Source organism: Solanum lycopersicum, chromosome 7 (assembly GCF_036512215.1).
Source record: "Solanum lycopersicum chromosome 7, SLM_r2.1".
In the NCBI taxonomy this organism is placed as follows: domain Eukaryota; kingdom Viridiplantae; phylum Streptophyta; class Magnoliopsida; order Solanales; family Solanaceae; genus Solanum; species Solanum lycopersicum.
This window is the reverse complement of record NC_090806.1, coordinates 61,460,327-61,477,432: the sequence shown is the minus strand read 5'-3', so window position 1 is coordinate 61,477,432 and position 17,106 is coordinate 61,460,327. Positions and strand designations below refer to the sequence as shown.

Below are 17,106 nucleotides of genomic sequence, written 5' to 3'. Positions count from 1 at the left end.
ATTGACTAGTAACACTATTCAAGCTTCAAACTAATGTATTGATATGAAGTTTAATTACTTGCTTTTATAGAGTAAATCCTTTAAGCCACAGTTTAGTAAATGGTTATGTTTTAAATAGAAACTTCATAAGTGGTTATTTATGCAAATAACCCGAAGAACCCTACAAGGCGCCAAATAAAAAAATGGTACTTTTCAAAAGAGGCGCGGAAAATAGGTTTTTAGGTACTCAGTGATATGAGCAATTTCGCACTCACCACAACACTGTAAGTTTCCCTTCACTGAAATTTGTGTATCTGATTTTGTTCGATTACAAAGAAATAGTGAATCTCTTTATAGAAAATGAAAATTTGTTTGATTTATTGATAAATTTATTATTGTACTCTGTGTATTATACATATTTGCCAAGTTTATGCAGAATTTCTTAGTATCAAAACTCAAAAACTATACATAGGTTTTGATTTCTCTTGATATGGGTGTTCAGGGGCAGATCCAGGGGAGGGAGGGTGTTTAGCTGAATTCCACGATGAAAAATTATATTGTGAGTATAAGGTTAATTTTTTTTTTATTTTTAGGTAGGTATATATGTTTTGAATCCCTTGAATAGGTTGAGTTAGTGGTTTAAGGGTTCAAAATTCACTCTGGGGTTTCCAAGTTTTAATTTTTATAACCGTGATGTAAATATTTATGTGCATATTATGCTTGATAAAATGCCAATGAGAGGATGATCAATAGGATATGAGTCTTTTCTGTGAGGTGCATAAAATGAGTATATTTTTAGAGTTTAGTTTGGTGAGAATATGTTAGATGGGGATTAACTTGTAAAGTTTGTTCTATATGTCATGTAGATCTACTTTATTGAATTGTGTTCTGTGTTAAATATTTTAGTCGAAGGACTTTAAAAGTGGAGGGAACTTTGTTTTCCAGCAGAAGTTTTGTACCAAAGACAATTTCGACCTTTCCTAGAAAATTTGGAACTTGGGCAGCTTTATTTTCATTGAAGTCTAGCTTGGATTTGAAGTTACGTTTTAAGCCTTCGAGACTTATTCATATGGAGAACAAAGAGAGCAGCAGCTCCAGAGGTGCTTTAATTGTTTTAGAAGGGTTGGATCGCTGTGGGAAGACATCGCAATCTGGCAGACTGTACAAGTATTTGGATGAGCAGGGACATTCAGTTGAGTCGTGGAGATTTCCTGACAGAAATACAGGCGTTGGGCAAATGATTTCTTCTTATCTTGCAAACAAATCACAGTTGGATGACCATGCAATCCATCTTCTCTTCAGTGCAAATCGTTGGGAAAAGAGGTTTGTTCAATTCACACAGTCTTACTTGCATTGCCCATATGTAGTGTGTAATTATGATGCTCAGTGTGTCTGATCAGAATTCTGTACTTGGTCATGTCTCCTGTCAACAGGGGAAGACCCACAACCCTCGTAGGTCCATGTGGGTGCTCGAGCACCTACTGCTGTCGATCCTGACTATATATATATACATATAGATAGCTGTTACTGAATAACAAAAAAGAGATCAGTGAGCACCCTGGAAAATAAAATCTCAGTGGATGCTTTGGTTTTATGGTGGATCAAAGAGTTGTAAAATCCTACTGGGCCTATGATCAATTCTCGTCTCAACCATATTTTCCTCATCTAGCTGATGCTTATTTTTACCTTTCTTGTTTGTGTATGTGCTTTCCTATATTTTTTACTTTCCCCGACAAAGTGCTCTTTTTTCCTTTCTCTCTAAATTGCAACTTCCCAAAACTGAAGAACTTCATCTTCTCAACGGCAAAAAGGGGAACTCCTTTTGTCTTTTTTGTTGCAGCTCTTTCTTTCATGAAGGAGATTTAACCCTTTTGTTAGGTTCTACAGATTGTTTAATTTCCCTAAGTAATCCCCCCTTCTGTTTTCTTGAATGGCTTCTGATACTAAAAGCTCAATCAAATATAGTATAAAGAATAAACTCCCCGTTGTAGAAATTTTACTCACAAATTTTGTGAATAAATTAAACTAGTCAATTTATGTTCAGTCTGGGATAGTCTACTGCACAGAAATTTTACTTTGGAAATAAATTTAGAGTGAGCCATGCTGCTATTATTCATAGTTGGCCAAGAATGATTGAGTATATAGAATGATATTTTTTTTTTTAATAATGGAGTATTAACTATAATTTACATGGTAAATAATTTTTACCATCAAGTTTCAAATAGTTCTACACTTAAATTTGATGATTTTAATGATGCAGTTGAGCAACCATGATTTTGCCATCTACCATCACCTGTAAAAAATCCTTAGGCATGAGATCTGTCACTATCCTTTCCATATTTTAGGTATATGTGGAGATGAAATTGGTTAGCTTATTAATCAAATCAATCAAATGGTTAGCCAGTAGTCACATATCCTCCAAATTGATATGTTGGCTATCCATCTGAACTGATGGTTTGAATGCTGGGCCTTTTTTAAATTAAAAAATGAACGCTGGGACTTTCTTTTAGTAACTGAGGAATCCCTGATATGTTGCTTGTGAGCCGCCAACTACCCGTCTTGTAACAGAGGGCTAGTGGCACGCAGTATTTTCTCTTCCGCTACTTTCAAATTGATAAATAAGACTTTGCCTTTGTGGACCAGAAAATGAAAATAACCTTGTATAATGGATGTAAAAAGAATTAAGTGGTATAGACTTCCTACTTTTACCAGGTTGAAGAATTCTTGAACAGTTGTCTGCCTATGATTGTCATTTGCCTGGAATATATGAAGACCATTTAGCTCGTCAATCTGAATAGCAGAAAGCTTAAAAAATTGTGGTCTTCAATTTAGAGCAGTGTCTTATAAAAGAAGTTTAAAGAGCTTGTTAGGCTGTGCAAATGCTTTTTCTCCCCCCTCAGTTAATTCAACATTTGTCTTTCAGGTATCATGCTTGAAAGTTCTCACTAAAATGAATAGTCAAATGTTTATATGCATGCTTTTCTAATTTTCTATTTCCTTTGTAGTTTGTTCTCAAGCATAGGCAATGATGAAAATAGAAAAGTTTTTGGCAATAGTTGAATTCCCACTTTTAAATACCATTGTTATTTAACTGAAAAGTTTTACTTACATTTTTTCATTCGAGGTCGAATAGTATATCTGAAAATATTCAGTGAGTTGACTCATGATCATTGTAGAATTTAACATGTATTTAGCCTGGTGTACCTGCAAATTATTAATTTCTGTTGAAAAACTACAGATCATTAATGGAGGAGAAGCTGAAGAGTGGAACGACTCTCATCGTTGACCGCTATTCTTATTCTGGGGTGGCATTTTCCTCTGCCAAGGGACTTGATATTGAATGGTGTAAGGTAAAATCATGTCTTACTTCACTGATGTTGCAATTTCAAAATCTCCTAGCAAGTTTAACACTGATCTTTTACTGTAGGCTCCAGAAATAGGGTTGTTAGCTCCAGATCTGGTTGTATATCTCGACATATCTCCAGAGGTAGTTTTCTTTGTTCTTTTCACCTGTCTTAAGTTAAGAGAGATATTTCAATGCAATTTTCTAATTTGAAGCCTGTATTTGGTATATATGTCGATTTCTTGAGCAATCTACTCTGTTATTGAGGATGAGCTGTTCCTTTTTTACCTGTCTTTCCATATTATGCAGGTTTAAAACCAGTCTTACCTTGAATTTATTCTCCTATTGCTTGTCTTGTTGACTAATCCGTTTCAGCTATATTTTTGAATTTGGAAGATTATCATGACTGTTTATTAATGATTCAATTCTATGATAACTAGAAAGCTGCTGAAAGAGGAGGTTATGGAGATGAAAGATATGAGCAGCTTGAGTTTCAGAAAAAGGTTGCTGGATCTTATTTGTCTCTTCGTGATTCCTCGTGGAAGGTGACTTGTTCTCCATTTGTCGACGGAAATAGAAATGTCTGTTTAAGTAAATATAGCAACTAGTCTGATAACCTACTAGTTGTAGAATATTGTCATTTGGTTTTTGACTCAGCAGTACTTTCCGAGTTAGTTGGGATGTTTTTGATATTTAATTAGCATGTCTATGGTGACTAAACAGAAACATAATCTGACATTGACGAAACACTAGTGATCAAATTCTGATTTGATCTTTATACACAAATTCACTTTTTCCATGAACAAATAACAGGCTGATCAGTTTTTCTTATCCAAAGCCTTGGTGATAGCTTTGCCTTGTTGATGTTGTTTCCTTGATTTATTGCAGGTTATCGATGCAACCCTTTCGATTGAAGATGTAGAGAAGAAGCTCAGAGAAGTTGTACTTGACTGTATGATTACGTGCCACAAAGGGAAACCATTGTCTCAGTTATGGCCATGTTAGGTCTAGTGAATGTCTGCATGAATGATATGTATACCTTCTTTATTACACTGTATTGTTTTAATGTATTTTGCTATATTTAATCTTCTAAACGATATCCTTGGAAGTGTGGAGTGTTTCATGTTTATAGATCCCTGTTATATTCATGCTGCAATACCAGTGTTTTTGGTGATTATTTGAATTTCTATTTTGGCAAGTAGCGAAAGAGAAAGGATGCAAATGTTTATGTAAAAGATGATTATACTACAAACCATTATATTAACAGAATTAAGAATCTTTTCTCCTTAGTTATTAGAGGAAGGAAAGCAAAAGAACTGTTTCCAAGTTTTCCTTTTTTGGGTCTGAGTAGAGTGAACAGGAAGAAATTAAGGAAAATGAAATCAATTTCTTCTTACAGCAACATATTACATGCCAATTGTAATCCTACAGGTGGCATATGGGTAGGGCTGTGTGTACATATCCTTACTCTTACCTTGTGAAACTAGATAGGTTTTTTCTGATAGAGCTTGTTGAAGAAGAAACAGTCTTCTTTCTTTTTTAAATTTATATTCCATGTCCTCTGTGTAAAACTGAAATTCAAAACCTAACTCCTTATGAACATAAGACGGTGACAGTTGATTATTGGAATAACACAGACCAAATTGAGCAGAAAGGATATTGCTTATTGACTGATTCATATAGTGGCTCCAATTTGTTTAGGATTAAGTAGATTTGTTGATGCTGTAGCTGCTTTTTGTTTTTAGAGTTGTACGCTTGATCCACATTAGCATACTTTATTTAGAGCAATACTAATAATCTAGGATCTTATGAATTTAACAAAGCCAAACACAACTTACAGTATAATTTTTCATGATCTGATATATGAAGCGGATTCTTGGTCAATGTTAATTTGTATGTTAAAAGTAATCCCTCAGCTGTCTTTGGATACCTAATTTTCTTGTCTTTTTGCACTGTGTAAGCAGAAACATGATGATTTAGTCAAATGAAGATACCAGATATACTGTGATGCAGTGGTGATTTTATTAGAGAGGGTTGTGCTTGGATGTGAGAAAATGGATTACACTGATGAAACACTGGATCTATTTCGTGCTCTAGTATGTACAAATAGGACCTCCCTTGCGCTTTTAGGACTTCTATACCTTGACTTTGCTTTGATATTAAACCAATTATTAATCAAATAAAGAACATACTTGAGTCTTGGATTTGTTTCACTTTTCTGATTGATATATAGATTATAGAGGCTTAACTTATTATTGGACGCTTTCCTTTTCAGTGGGTTTACCTCTATATTGTCTTCTTCAAACTCCATTTATGTGATACGTGAGCCAAGAGTCTTTTGGAAACAACCTCTCTATTTCCAGGAGGTAGGGGTAAGCTAAGGTACTCTCCCCAGAACTCACATGTGTGAATACACTAGGTATGTTGTTGTTGACTTGTAGTTTTTCCTTTTCAGTGAAAGACTTATAGGCTCCTCGCAGTATCTAAATGTGTATATAAAAATGTCTTGTTATGACAAGCCCTTATTCTTAGCATGGACTTAAGAGTATTCCTATTCCCTTGCATTCTTGATCAGTGTGGTGATTGAGAGTATTCCTATTCCCTTGCATTCTTGATCAATGAGGTGATTGAGTTGCTACTTCCAACTCTTATCTGAAGCATTTCGAGGGTCAAAGACATTCTTTATCGGTGAGTTGATTATTTGCTTGAATGTAATTATGGCCATAGTCAGCCACTGCTCTCTGAGATTTGAGTCCAATGCAGAAGTGGAAAAGAGGCTCCTTTTGTGGAGCAAAATATGTCATTCTGTGGTATATCTAAGCAAATGCAGGCATTGTAAAAACAGTTTGGCTATTGCATATGTTCTACAAAGTACAACAGCTTATGATTCATTATAATAATATCAATGTCCACTGACATGTTCTTATTGATTCCCTTGCTATTTACATGAACTTTCTTACATCAAAATTTGGTAAATAATATACTCTCATATTTTGTGGTCCTTGATCAGCAATGTCATTGTAGTTTAAAAGTTCAATATCTTTGGCCTAAGGCCATTTCCACCTTGCTTTTTTCTTGATTTTCCTCTGCCAAACAAAGATATCCTCCGGAAAATCTTAAGTAACCTATTAGCATATCGTTTTTGGGAAGAGAAATTCACAGAACCAATGCAACTAGTCACTTGGCCAACACTCTTATTGCTTGGCGTTCTTCCCTCTAGTCCATATGGTTTCAAGCTTTGAAAATTTGCAGAAACTGGTTCAACTTTCTTGGAGATGGTTTCTGTTTGCTTAGATATGTGCTGCAGTTGAAGCGTTTTCTTCAAGGACATCAATTCTTCTTCAAGGTTTTGGATTCTGAAGCTCGTGGATTCATATTCCTTCCTTGAGAATTCGGACCTTTGCATTGCTGAATCTTTTAACAAGAAGCTTAGTGTTTTGCTGCCTCCTTCACTTCCCTCCATATATGGACTCTCAACCAAATTCTGGCTTTTGGAATTTGGATATATTGTACTTGAGAGGCTTCCAGAGTACTCTCCACATTGAGCATATCGAAACGAGTCTGAACATTCTTTAAAAGCTTGCTGTGTATTTAGTTGCTGAACAAACAGCGCCTGGACAATAAGTCTCAACGGCATCAATTCATTTTGAACTGCTTCAATGCACATTTCTTGCGAAAGTTTCTGGCAATTGAGGTATTTGCACACCGATCCTTTCTCTTCTTGTGACATATCTGGATGTGCCTGGATAAAATGGAAATTTTATCTTTATTGAGGAAAGAAATTTCAACAGTAATCAACAGCTCTATGCATTTTCACTTTAGAGGTGTGCTTTGATTGAATCATACAGAAATGTTTCAATTTCTATTATATAGAAGACTTACCATGAGAAAAGTGCTTAAAGCTCTGTAGAGATGATCGTGCGTTTGCCTGCTGGACAATGGAACAGTTTCAATGAGCTCTAAGAATCTTTTCGAACTCCATTCTGGATCAGTGGCTATCTTGGTTAGATATATATCCCAAAGTTCAGCGACAATGTAGTTTCTTGGTGAAGGTGTATGAGTTAACTCCATGAAGGATACATATTTTGAAAATATGCTCTTCATTACTGTTAACTCAATGCAGGAGGATATGGAGTCATTGCTGCTATCCGGAAGGAGGAAATCTTCCATTCGAGCCAAGTACAGTAGGGACGCAATCTGATCTTGCAGCTTTTCCCTACTTTCACTTGTTAAACCAAGTTGAAGTGATCTTGAAAGCAAAGAGAAATAAAATCCAACGGGGATTACTTTACTCGCTTTCTCTCCCATAGGGAGCAAATCAAGAATCCCTTGAAGAATCTTGGAAACCTTTTCATTAGTATCATCATCATCATCATCCTCAACGTCATTGTCAGCTTTCCCATCCTTCCTAGCGTCCTGCCAATACTGGTGAGTTTTTCTAGAAAGTACCCATTTGTTTGCATAGAAAAGAACTATGGGGCTGACATATTTTTCCTTCATCCCTTGTCTTCTCAGAGATGACATTATCCTCTTGAAGAATGGAAATGGCAGAGCGATGAGATCTTTAATCCACAAATCTTGGCTGAGAATAGCCTTAACTGTCTCATTGCTCCAAGGCTGACTAGCTAAGGCGTCTAATGTAACAACTGGATGGTCTCTTCTCCTTTCAGGATCAAGAATTTCCATGCAGGCCATGAAGGCAAGTGACTCGATGCAACGGCTAACAATCAGCAGCTCCTCAGCCAAAGGAAGCAACATTTGGCATTTTTGGAGTACTATCAGAGTATCATCCCAGCTTTGCAGCACAACCTGGTTCAAATATATGTCGAAACGCTCACAAAGATTGCCAGAGATGTACTCTTCTGTCATTTCAAGGTACTCTGCTGCACATCTTAGCGCTGCAACATTGAAAGGGTCAACTAACGTGGAGGATCCATAGATGAAGAGTGCCATCATTTCGAAAGTCTCTGCTCCTCCAGGGAAGTTACTTGGTAATTCAGCCTCATTTGATTCATTCAGTTGTCTTCTGAAGTATCCGCTTTTCGAGAACAAGGGGTGCTGCAACATCAAAAACCAAGTAAGTGAGCTAATTGAAAATATCATAATATTGAAAAATGGTGCTCAACTGTAGAGCTCCATGCTAGTTGAGTTGGGAGATCTCACCTTATGCAAGTTAAAGGTTCTGTCAGCTATCCGAACTCGAATTGTGACAGGTAAACCAGTTTCTTGACTCCTGAAAGAACATTTCTTGATAAGTTTAAACAACATAGCTAGTGGAATCTCAAACTGGGGAGGACAGAGTGTATTACCCTTATCGTATAAGGGTAGAGATAACTGTTTCTGATAAGTAAAGCATATCAAACATGCACTACTAGAAATAAAGTTTTTTCCCACCGTGAATCAGTGGGAAATTTGTGCTATTAAAGACGATTTTCCCATAACATTTTCCACCGAACCAACTCATTAGGAAATACATGGTGGAAAGAGATTCATAGTGAAATAGTGGGAAACTTTCTAATTTTTTCTTTTCTCATAAGTTCAATCAAAATATCTGCGGAAATAGTTATTGAACAGTTTTTAGTGGGAAATTAGTGAATTTTACTCGTGAAGTAGGATTTCTTGATAAGTTAAAGTCAAAACAATACACACAAAAAAAACATAACTAAAAAGTTGAAATGTGGAATTAAACATAGTTGTTACCATGAAATGATCTTGATTTTAAGCAAAGCACCAACATTAGGAGATGAAAGTGGACTATAAAGAATTGAAGAGTCTTTTGGACTTGAAGAAGTACCCATGCATTCAGCCAATAATAAGACTTGTGGTTGTAAGGAAGTTTTTAATGAGAGATGGAGTTAATGTGCATGAAGTTTATCTAGTCAAAGATAGAAACATTTGTTTCTGAAAGGAAGCATAAATGTTGGAAAATCCAGCTCAAACTTCAAAAATATAGTATTAGTAAAATGGTAGAGTGCTTCTAGAATCCAGAAATCCTGTGAAGTGAACAGCCAATGTGGAAATTATAACAAAAAAGGTCAGCACCCAAGGGTAGCTAGCCTATTTGATCAATGATCTATCTAGATAGAGTCGGTACCAGGATTTGAAGCTTATGAGTTTTGGAATCTTAAGTTATTGAATTCTAAATTAATAATTTGTACATATTTAATGGATTTTGAAGGACAAATACAAAGTTTGAATCTAAACCGTTAAAGAGTTTTGCTGACACTTAAGCGGGTCATTGACACTTATTTTGTTGTGTTGGTCGTTAACTCATGCCCTTCATAATATTTCTCAAGTTATGCTCCGCACGACTCTTTTAAAAAAGTTAGAGCCAAAAATTAAAGACTAGATCATCTTAACGGATAAAAATTAAAGATCAATTCATTTTAATAGCAATTAGTGTAATTTCAACAATTCTAGCTTTTGCCCTTAGAAGCATAATGTTTCAGGTCCAAATTTCAGCCTAGATGATTTGGTAAAACCTTGACGGACAAAGTTATTCTATTTCTCTTACGTATATTTTTATAAAGTGACGTTACCCAATGAAATAATTAAAATGTACGTAAATTAAGCTGTCTTGAACACCGCTATAAGAAAAATACATTAAAAGGTCCATACTTGTTATGATGAATGAGTATTTGAGTATAGTAGTTTTTTGTTTTTGAGTCAAATGTCACAAGTGGGACTCAAGAAACTCCTAATATTAAGGCTTCAAAGACGTTCGAGAAGTTGAAGTTTGAAAATATAGCAATTTTCTTGGCTTTTGGACTGTATACACACGTGCATGAGAATTGAGAAAACTAGCTCCCTCATTAGAAAAATTGAAGGATGCTATTACATTGCATTCTCCCATAATCTCAAATAATCGAGTTTGGTGAAAATTTCAAAGGATTTATACCTACAAAAATAATGTATATATTACTCCTATCCGTCTCAATTTATATAATTTAGCTAGCGTTTGGCTATAGATTTTCATATATTATTGGCAAATATTATTTGAGTGAAAATTCACCATGTGTTTGGCCATAGGATTTGGGAAATATATTTCACCTTTTTAGAAAAATATGATTTATACACACAAGTTTTAAAAACTATCAAAACTAACTAAAAGTTTGTATTACGAGTCAATTGGATGTTCGTTACAACAACAACAAATAGTGTCCATGACACTAAAGTAATGTGGTAATTTGGAGTGAGTGCAACAAAAAAATTTTCATACATCGTGAAGTAGACAAAGCACATGACTTTGTTAACTAGAGCCAATTTTTAATAATTTTCATCAATAATCATATCATTATTTAATATTCACTAAATATTTCATCACTATTTTGGTATTCACGTAAAAAATTATGTAATACAACGCAAGCAACTACTAGAGAAGGTGTTTTTGTAAAAGATAAAAGATTGGGGTAAAGTTTAAATTTTTAAAATATCCCAAATAATGAGATTTGGTCCAAATACTAAAAAAAACTAGTATTTGAAAATTTGGGATATTTGCCAAATTTTTTCCAAATATTATTTGGAAAATTTATGGCCAAACGGGATTCAAGCATACGGTCTTTAAGGTTTTAGAAAAATAATTTAGCATCTATGGGTGTGTCCTAGCCATTATTGAAGTAGCTCAGAATCCCTGAGGTCTCAGGTTCAGAACTCAGTTAAGTCAAGGTGCACGAAAACTGGCCTTGACATCATAATCATAAAAAACAAAATAAAAACTATTTATATATTTAGAAACTGCATAAAAAATTATTTTAAGTCATAAAAATTAACAATATAAAAGGCTTGAGAATAAATTACAATTAATTATTTTTTTTTGTTTCAAATTTAAACAGTATCATATAAAATGAAACATAGAGTACATGATATTCAACATTTCCAATGAACTTTAATTTCGAAATACTAATTTTAGTACGTAGCTTTTGAAACTCAATGCACGTATACATACACCTCTCATATTGGAATTTATATATATATATATATATATATATATATATATATTTATTTTGTAGGCATATATTGACTTTTCCCCCGGAATTCACTCCGATGGTTATATATGGGGGTTATTATACATGCATTTTTTATTTATTAAATAGAGGGTAGGGAAGGGGAAATAACAGAAGGGTTATGAAAAATCGAACTTTCACAAAGTAAAATGAAAAATAAAAATAGTCAATTAAGTGAATTACTTGACTGTCGAATATTACTCATTCTCACAAATTGAATTTTGTTCAGCATTTTAGAAAACAAGTCGTCTTTTATTACGTACTTCTTTCTCATATCAACCCTTGTTCTCAATCTCATAATCGAGGTTGTTATCAAATACGTCTATCTGTTTCATTTTATTTGGCTCATGTAGATTCTATACTCCTCTTAACAAATTATTTATTATTAGTGATTCATCTTACTAAATTTTTATAGGCTTTAAAAACCTAAATTTGACTATTATATCAGTACCTCATGTAGTTATTAATACTAATGAATATAGTATTGGATTTTTTAGAATTAATTTGTTAAAATGAACGATTAAAAAAATAACTCTATTTTTTTTAATACATGAATCAAGATTAAATGAGTATGTATGCAAAAAATTTTCAAGACACGTAATATTTTTAAGTGAACTCATGGGGGAAATTCAAGTGTATTGGGAATGACAAAATGTGGAAAATTGAAGCCAAACCACATATTAAATCAGATTTTCAAAAAATTACTAGTATGAAAAACACTAACAAAAGGGTAATTAATAATAATTAATAATTAATTAGGTGAAGTGTAGAATAAGTTTAGAGGGTGCTTTTTGTAACATACGATAAGGTGAGCCAACAATAACCAAGACGGCACGGCTTCTAAAATTGTAGTAAAATATATTTAAGTACCTAATTTAGAATAATTAAGTAGGGTTTGCTTTTATTTCAAATATATTTACTTTGCTTAACCAACATTTTTTAATCCCAACCACAACTTTATCCCTTTTTTCATTCTTGTGTCCCTCAAAATTCTATTAGTATATACATACACAAGTTTGTCTTTACTTAGCATGTTTTTCTTTATTACTATTATTTTTCGTTAATTTAATAGAGTCAGCAATATTTGAGTGATCACGGAGTAATCAATAACTTAAGTAAACTTTTCTTGTAATTGAGCTTTCAAAGTTGAGCCAACTGATTTTTTAATATAATCCTTCTCTCTTATGAGCAAAGCCATCTTAGGCGAAGGGTGTATCAATGTACATTCTTCGCTGAAATATTATGAGTGTATTTTTAACTTTGTACTTCCTTGTCAATAACTGAAAAGAAAATTTGTACATTAGCTTCACTAAATTTCTGGCTATGTCATTGGCTTGATCTCCTATGCTTTAAACTAAGATTCTTCGTCAAACTTAGGTTGAACAATTCAAGCAAATTAAATCGTCATATTTTATAATAATTTCAACATATATATGAACAAAAGGAAAAATGTTATGAAGGTAGCCTTGTTGTCTATACCTCCGATCAGATAAATGAAAGACCTATCGTCACCAATTTTTACTAGCATAGAAAAGTTCTAGGGTGACGTGTAGACCGCTAGCACATCCCCAAGAGTTTACATATGATATACACACATGTACACAACATATACATATCATATGTAATCGAGTGTATATATAGTGTATACTTCGACCATTTTTGATAAACTAGATGATTAAAAGGTACATATTGATAAGTACTATCCCTTCACATATGATATGCATAGATGTACACACATATACATATCATATACAACCTAGTATATATGTAGTGCATTCTTCGATCATTTTTGATAAACTAGATGGTCGAATGGTACAGATTGATAACTATCCCTTCACATATGATATACATACAATATACAATCGCGTGTATATGTAGTGCATATTTCGACCATTTTTGATAAACTAAATGGTCAAATGGTACATATTGATAACTATCCCTTCACATATGATATACATACGATATACAACTGAGTGTATATGTAGCGACCATTTTTGATAAACTAGATGGTCGAATAATACATATTGGTAACTAATCTATATGATAAACATTAATTGATAACTTAAGCTTGAACCACAAGAAATAACTTGTCCATATTTAAACAAAGTGCATCTCAACAATTATCAACATCAGATAGAAAAGGATCCATTAGCAAGTCAGCAGCAGATGGTCTTGCTCTTGGTTGTCCAATGCATTTTTCAATGAAATCTTTCAACTCTTTATCACTCACTTTGTTGAAAGCTTGAGGCTTTACTCCTGATGTAACCTTCCTGTATAATTTGGCTAGGCTTTCACATTCACTATATGGTATTTCCATAGTGGCCATTTCTAGCAAACACATTCCAAATGAGTAAATATCTACTAACTCTGTGTAGTCCTCTTCATATAGTTCTGGTGCCATATACCCTGGTGTCCCTAGCATTGAATGTGCTGCATGACTCTTCCCTACTATTGTAGCCAACCCAAGATCACCTATTTTTACCTGTATAAACATAACAACTATGATAATTAGCTATCTTACCGGTAGAGCCGGATTTTTCAGAATTTTAAGGTTCTTAGTAGTAAAAGCAATTGTATTGTTGGGATTTGATGAGTTGACTATTTAGTGGTTTTGAGGTCCATGAGTAAGGGTCAAAGAGAAGGACTAATAGGCATCTAGATTGACAAGCTTCTGAAGAAGGGGTGCACGTGATATCTTAAGCGAATCCAAGTGAAGAGTTAGCTTTACAAGGTATATCACAAGTTCACTGGATATGCACGTTTTTGGGATCAATGATTGCATAGCTCTATAGGGACAAATATGTGAGGTTTGTTGAGTCAGAGACAACGCGTGTCAAGGGCATGGAATTTCAGAATGAAAAATATTTTTTTGTTTTGTTCAAAACTTGTTGTAGAACGATCTAGAAAGCAATACTGATGATCCTATTTGGTCAAACACCTAGCAATAAACTCGTCTATTATCAAAAATCAGTGTGAATCATCATCTATGAGTATGTGGATTGGGACCTCAAATTCTCAAAACATTAAGCTAAATGCACTGTATAAACTAAAGACAACTAGAATGATTGAAAATTTTGAATTACCTTCCCAACATTGCCATTGATAAATATGTTGCTGCAATTAAGATCTCTATGAATAACACAAGGATCATGAGTATGCAAATAATCCAACCCCTGCAATATCTGTCTAGACCAATTCTTCAACGCCTTCATAGAAACGCGACGATGCTTCTTCCTATAATCCCTCAAATTCCCAGACACACATTCCTCAGTGATGAAATTGAGTGTGTTATGTTCTTTGTCTCTCCAGAAATGATACAACACGATGATATTATCGTTCTTCAAGTTCTTCAACAACTCAATCTCAGAATGAATTTTATTGACAACATAAGGCATGTCGATAAATTTACTCAATTGAATTTGATTCCACGCTACATCTCTGCCTTCTTGTATATCAAATGCTCTGTATACTTTCTTCACAGCACCATGACCTAGTAACTCCGCGTATCGACCAAATCTACCTGATGGATCGACTTCAGCAAATTGTTCCTTTTCTTCCTCCATCGAATCAACACTTGCAAATGGCATTTTTACCTCTACTGAAACAATTTTTTTCAAAAAAAAAAAAAAACACTAAGAACTCGTCTTTTCTGTTATTCAATATTCAAAATAAATATAATTTTAGGTTCACTATTAAAAAAAATATATTAAAACATGTGTTCATATCGATGATTGTTACTTACCTTTAGTAAGATGAAAAATATAGAGGGAGTAAATAAATTGGAGGATAAAGTATTGAAGGCAATTGATAAATTATATATGCAAATGCCTTATATTTATATATATTTATAGAGAAGTCTAATTTAAGTAAAATAAGGATTGGATTATACGTAGGCATGCATAGATTAATTTCTACGTAGTTTCAAAAGTTATCAACTATATTGTAATGTCACGTGTGTTGTTGCCATTATAATCGGTAAATAATTCATATTTATATTTAGTTTTTTTTTTAAAACAAAAAAAAAATTAGTTAATGAAGAAAATACTAATGTTTTCTAACAATATCAATAACAATTATGCTTCAATCTTAATTCAATTAAGGTTGGGTTTTCCGAAAAAAAAGTATTTCTATTTTTAGGTGATTTTTAATTTTTCTCCGTAAATTTTATGGTCTAAAAGATCTTCCTTTTAACATCTTAAATATGCGAACAAATATACCCCTTATATATCAAAAAATAAATCATAGTTAAGCATACTTTGGATAACAATTTATTTTTTGAAATAATAATAAGCATAAAATTAATGATAAGGGATAGAAATTAAAAATAACTTCAAATAGGAGCAGTCCATGCATAAACTTGATTAAGATCAATAGTATAATTAATTCTCGTGAATCATGATCATATTTCTCTCGTTAATTTGATTCAACGTGGGTGATTAAGATTGAAATTGCAGCTTAATGGTTCCATTTTTTCTTCTTTATATGTACGATTTGTGGTCCAGTCAGAAATTTTGTTAAAGTTATCCAAATTTTAATAAATGAAAAATAATTTTTAACCTATATATTTTATTTTGTTATAAAGTAAATTTACGGAAGAGTTAAAAACATATTTAAATTATCTTAAAACTTTATAAGTTTTTTAGGAGTATATGAATTATTTATTTTTTTCTATTTAAATTATTTATTTATAAATACATTTCAACTAATCATTATTTTCTTTCGGAGAATGAAATTATAATTAGAGGCCTAACAAAAATCATAAGTTTGTTTTTCTAATAACTTGATCCGTCTCTATCTCAAGTACTAACTAGAAAAATTAATTGAATATATACTTTTTTTAAAAAAAACAAGAATCAAATTTGCATCACATTTCTTCAAGAAAAACATTTCAATTTGCAAGTTGGATATTTTTTAAAAAATATTATTAGCAAGTTGTAGAAAAGGTAGGAGAAAGCATGTGAATATATTGAAAAAGTCAGAAAAGCTAAGTTAAAAGACTCAAATATCTTGAAGAAAAAAATATCGAGTTGTTACAATATATGATAACATAACATATCCGTGGCATGAATATTGCTGTCACCATACAACAAAATACACTAAAATAGTTCATGTCATGTGTCATCCGTGCCCAAAACACACTTCATCACATTCACTCAATCTACCAACTAGTAAAAACATAATTGGTAAAGTTGTTGTCGAGTGATCAGAAAATTACGAATGCTAATTTGTTATGAATGTATAGCTGAAGAGCTGATATCAATAATCTCCTCTTGAAGAAAAGTATCAAATCAAATGAAGAGATATATCTTCTATCTTTCCCTGTAAAACAAAGCATCCTATGAACAACACATTTGCAATCTCAGGCACATGAGTGACAATCATAACAATAATGATGGCTTTCACCAGACTTCAAAATTTTTTTTTAAAAAAAATCACATGTCAACTAGCCAGCTCATTTAGTAGCAAAATAATCATGACTTAACCACAGCACTGAGACAATTATAACACTTCAAGAAACAGGGCATATACCTTTTTGACACAGGTAAGTCTTAACCTTCTTCTTTTCAACATAAAACACACAGATAAGAAATAAATATGTTGATTCAACCATAAAACTTGTTGTAATACCTATACTCAACTTGCCCACCTTTCTTAACTCACATGCATTACCACTTCCTCTCTTCCCAAAAAGTTCAGGGGATCGAGGAACCGAGTAGCCTGGAATGGAGTTTTGACTTCTCAACTGTCTCCCGCAAGCAGAGTTAGTAACAGGTTATCAAA

General features: G+C 33.1%; 3 protein-coding genes across 14 annotated transcripts; 1 reads left to right on the top strand and 2 right to left on the bottom strand.

The window, feature by feature from the left end:
- Nucleotides 1-112: 112 nt before the first annotated feature.
- Nucleotides 113-8,608, top strand: LOC101250906 (thymidylate kinase). 11 transcript variants are annotated; one of them, XR_003247497.2, is made up of 9 exons: nt 113-263; nt 886-1,302; nt 3,218-3,329; nt 3,407-3,466; nt 3,763-3,867; nt 4,211-4,355; nt 5,287-5,418; nt 5,598-7,750; nt 7,838-8,608. XR_003247497.2 is itself a non-coding variant. In XM_026032030.2 (7 exons), exons 1-6 carry the CDS (start codon nt 235-237, stop codon nt 4,325-4,327), a joined length of 840 nt encoding a protein of 279 aa, XP_025887815.1. In that variant the 5' UTR covers nt 113-234; the 3' UTR covers nt 4,328-4,355; nt 5,287-5,526. The 11 variants fall into 11 exon arrangements, 9 of the variants coding, with proteins under 9 accessions (XP_025887815.1, XP_004243542.1, XP_069143110.1 ...); XR_011210786.1 differs by lacking the exons at nt 5,287-5,418; nt 7,838-8,608 and having other exon boundaries at nt 5,598-5,704; nt 5,778-6,298; XM_026032030.2 differs by lacking the exons at nt 5,598-7,750; nt 7,838-8,608 and having other exon boundaries at nt 5,287-5,526.
- Nucleotides 6,185-9,219, bottom strand: LOC101251200 (BTB/POZ domain-containing protein At5g48130). Its single transcript, XM_004243495.5, has 4 exons — nt 9,023-9,219; nt 8,486-8,555; nt 7,205-8,380; nt 6,185-7,064 (listed from the first exon to the last, which is right to left on the bottom strand). The coding sequence occupies exons 1-4, from the start codon at nt 9,118-9,120 to the stop codon at nt 6,348-6,350; spliced, it is 2,061 nt and encodes a 686-aa protein (XP_004243543.1). The 5' UTR covers nt 9,121-9,219; the 3' UTR covers nt 6,185-6,347.
- A 3,919-nt stretch (nt 9,220-13,138) lies between these two features.
- On the bottom strand, nt 13,139-15,202 carry LOC101261432 (probable serine/threonine-protein kinase WNK11). Of its 2 annotated transcripts, none has more exons than XM_026032029.2 (3): nt 15,068-15,202; nt 14,409-14,920; nt 13,139-13,807 (listed from the first exon to the last, which is right to left on the bottom strand). In XM_026032029.2, exons 2-3 carry the CDS (start codon nt 14,910-14,912, stop codon nt 13,439-13,441), a joined length of 873 nt encoding a protein of 290 aa, XP_025887814.1. In that variant the 5' UTR covers nt 14,913-14,920; nt 15,068-15,202; the 3' UTR covers nt 13,139-13,438. The 2 variants fall into 2 exon arrangements, with proteins under 2 accessions (XP_025887814.1, XP_019070209.1); XM_019214664.3 differs by having other exon boundaries at nt 13,219-13,807; nt 14,409-14,923; nt 15,068-15,150.
- Between the last annotated feature and the right edge of the window lie 1,904 nt (nt 15,203-17,106).

Excerpts from the sequence above, each read along its gene's own strand:
- LOC101250906 (XM_026032030.2), top strand. The coding sequence starts at position 235 with ATGAGCAATTTCGCACTCACCACAACACT. Across the intron at positions 3,330-3,406 it reads TTGATATTGAATGGTGTAAG|GCTCCAGAAATAGGGTTGTT; the intron begins GTAAAATCATGT and ends CTTTTACTGTAG. Across the intron at positions 3,868-4,210 it reads TTCGTGATTCCTCGTGGAAG|GTTATCGATGCAACCCTTTC; the intron begins GTGACTTGTTCT and ends GATTTATTGCAG.
- LOC101251200 (XM_004243495.5), bottom strand. The coding sequence starts at position 9,120 with ATGGGTACTTCTTCAAGTCCAAAAGACTCTTCAATTCTTTATAGTCCA. Across the intron at positions 8,556-9,022 it reads AAAATCAAGATCATTTCATG|GAGTCAAGAAACTGGTTTAC; the intron begins GTAACAACTATG and ends ATGTTCTTTCAG. Across the intron at positions 7,065-7,204 it reads CTTTAAGCACTTTTCTCATG|GCACATCCAGATATGTCACA; the intron begins GTAAGTCTTCTA and ends CATTTTATCCAG.
- LOC101261432 (XM_026032029.2), bottom strand. The coding sequence starts at position 14,912 with ATGCCATTTGCAAGTGTTGATTCGATGGAGGAAGAAAAGGAACAATTT. Across the intron at positions 13,808-14,408 it reads TCAATGGCAATGTTGGGAAG|GTAAAAATAGGTGATCTTGG; the intron begins GTAATTCAAAAT and ends ATGTTTATACAG.